The sequence below is a fragment of the Gavialis gangeticus genome, unplaced genomic scaffold (genome assembly GCF_001723915.1).
Source record: "Gavialis gangeticus isolate Ggan-Ray unplaced genomic scaffold, GavGan_comp1, whole genome shotgun sequence".
NCBI classification, from domain to species: domain Eukaryota; kingdom Metazoa; phylum Chordata; order Crocodylia; family Gavialidae; genus Gavialis; species Gavialis gangeticus.
In genome coordinates this window covers 46,978,043-46,980,570 of record NW_017728994.1, presented here as the reverse complement: position 1 = coordinate 46,980,570, position 2,528 = coordinate 46,978,043, and the positions used below count along the sequence as shown (strand labels likewise).

At 66.6% G+C, this 2,528-nt stretch overlaps 2 protein-coding genes across 2 annotated transcripts in view; one reads left to right on the top strand and one right to left on the bottom strand.

The window, feature by feature from the left end:
- Positions 1–297: 297 nt before the first annotated feature.
- MRPL43 (mitochondrial ribosomal protein L43) lies at positions 298–2,241 on the bottom strand. Its single transcript, XM_019502726.1, has 3 exons — positions 2,071–2,241; positions 1,246–1,352; positions 298–547 (listed from the first exon to the last, which is right to left on the bottom strand). Exons 1-3 carry the CDS (start codon positions 2,199–2,201, stop codon positions 312–314), a joined length of 474 nt encoding a protein of 157 aa, XP_019358271.1. The 5' UTR covers positions 2,202–2,241; the 3' UTR covers positions 298–311.
- The window catches only part of TWNK (twinkle mtDNA helicase), an 11,612-nt gene continuing 11,283 nt past the window's right edge, over positions 2,200–2,528 (top strand). The window contains exon 1 of the mRNA XM_019502148.1: positions 2,200–2,295. Coding sequence (XP_019357693.1) covers positions 2,200–2,295 — 96 coding nt within the window. The remainder of the gene's footprint in view (positions 2,296–2,528) is intronic.

Here is a 2,528-nt window from a genome sequence, read left to right as displayed (position 1 = left end):
CCTTAGGGCACCCAGCGTGCCCCGTCTCAGCAAGAGACGCTCCCTGGCTCTGGGGTGCAGCGCCGCAGATGCCAGGCAGGGCAGTCCTCTGCGGCCGCTGACTGGCTGGGTGGCCTGGGGCCAGGCTCTCCTCTTCCCACCCAAAGTGGTGGAAGGGCTGGAGAGCAGGTGGCACATACACCCAGGGCATGAAAGGCTGGACTGGCTCTCCCCCTCTGCAGGCAGCGAGGCCAGAGGCTGATACCACCCCGCACCCTCCTGATCAGACCACAGGACCCCACATGCGCATACATGGAGTCCAGCCCCGTGGTTTATTCCGGGGGTGGGAAGCCTGGTCGGTGCACCCGGTGTAGGGTCTGCAGGCCTAGCCCGCTGGGCTTGTTGGTGAAGGGGTGCCACTGGCCCTGGATGCTGGGGTGGTTGGTGTGGAAAGGCTTGCGGATGCGGATGAGCTCCAGCCCAGACTGGTTGGCCAGCTTGCAGATGAGCTGGGTGATATCCTCGGCCGTCTGGTTGGCGACGGACTCCTCCCGCACGGTGCCGTTCACTGCCAGGACAAGGAGTGCCTGGCTGTCAGTCTGGCTCCAGCCCCTGCATGGCCCCCACCCTGTAGGCTGCGGGAGCTCGGACGGGGCTGGGGGGCCCTAGGTGCAGCAGGGGATGCCTCCTCCCTTGGGACCATGCCAGGTGCAGGTAACCTTTCTCCCCAGGAGCTGCTGGATGTGGCCTGGTCTCGCTGCCTGCAGCCAGGGAGGTGCCTCCATGCGGCAGGAGATGGAAGCCCCCTCAGCGGGTGGCTGCTTGTCCCCCGCCTCGCAATCCCCTGCTGCACTCAGAGGAGAGCCTGCGTGGGCCGGCGGCACCCCTGGCTGCCCAGCTGCAGTATTGCAAGCTCAGATCTGTCCCAGGTGCTGGGGCCGGGGCCATCCCACTCCCCGGGCACTGTCAGCTCTGCACATCTGGGGGAGACCTCAATCCTTTCTAGCTACAGACCTGCCCGGCTCTGTAGTCGCTTGCACTGATCCCCCCACCTTCTCCTTGATGCCAAGTCTCTGAGCTTGAGGGAGGGGAAGCCGCTGCCCACGACAAGTGAGCTCCAGCTCAGCCGGGTTTGCATCTAGGTCTCAAGCCTTTCATCCGGGGCTCACGGGAGCAGCACCTATTTTCAGGGCCATGTGAGTGACGCAGCCATGGGGCTCCCCCTCTCCCCCTGTTGAACGTGGCAGCGGCACAGCGCCTACTCACAATACTCAGCCACCACGGTGGGGCCTCGGCAGTTCTTGGGGTTCACGTACACCATGATGCCCGGGTTGCTTCTGGCGAAATCCACCACCTTCTCTTCCACGTAGTCCCTGGGGGAAGGGGAGGATCGGGGGACTCTGACGCTGCTCGGAGAAGGGCTGAGAGAGCTCCCTGCTCCGCAGGGCGTGGACGGGCAGGAAGCCTCGAGCTCACCCCTGCAAGCAGGGGGTGCTCATCTAGAGGGGCCAAGTCTCCGTGTTTTCCCCCCCAAGAGCAGCTCAGGGTGGATGCCAGGCTCTTCCCCGACTTTCCGTCCCTGACTTGGTGAGCTGGGACAAGCCGTGGTAGGAAGCCGCTGAGCCCTGTTTGCAATGTGTGCTCGTCTGAGGGGCGGGGGGTGGCCACGGCTCCCTCCCCACTACTGGGCAGGCCCCCAGCAGGTCCTTTGTCCCCCACCCCCGAAGCTTGGCCCCAACTGCATCTCTCTGGGAGGTGGCAGAGGGGCCAAAAGAGCACCGGTCCCATCACCCCCACTCCGAACTCGGGGCCCCAGCAGAGGTCACGAGGCATGGGGTCAGGGGGCGCACCCCCAGGTCCCTGTGGGAGGTCAGGGGCCAAGTGCACCCACCTGGGGGGGGTCACCCCTCCGACATCCATCCATGCTTCTGGGAGAAGGTCAAAGGGCACGAGGTCAGGGGTCACATGCAACCCCCCCATGCTTGAGGTCAAGGATCATGTGTCACCTAGCACCAGCGCCCCGTGACGTCTGGGGTCACGTGGCCCCGGACAGAGAAGGCGGGGGAAGACGGTCACATGAGTCCCGCGTACCTGGCGCCGCGCGAGCTGGGCGAGGCCGGGCTGAAGACGAGGCTGAGGCGCTGCAGCTGGCAGACGTAGCGGCCCAGCCCGTTGCGCAGGACGCTGGCGAGGAAGCGGCTCGACGTTCCCCGGCCCGTCATGGCGACAGCACTTCCGCCTCCACCTGGAAGCCACCCTTCGCCTCACCCGGAAGCGCTCCCCTCGGGCCCGGCCCGGAAGTGGTACGAAGCACTGGTGCTTCCGGGTTTGTCCCTCATACTTCCTCCACCTCACCCGGAAGGGCTCCCCATCACCCGGAAGTCATCCTCCCCTGCCCTGGAAGCGGCACGCGGCTGTTGTGCTTCCGGGGTGGGGGGGTATGGCGCGCTCCCGGGCGTCGCACGTGGGTGACGGGTAGTGGGGATGGCGCTGCCCACGGGGCCGGGGCGGCGGCTGCTGGCGCTGGCCCTGGCCTGGGGGCCGCGGGC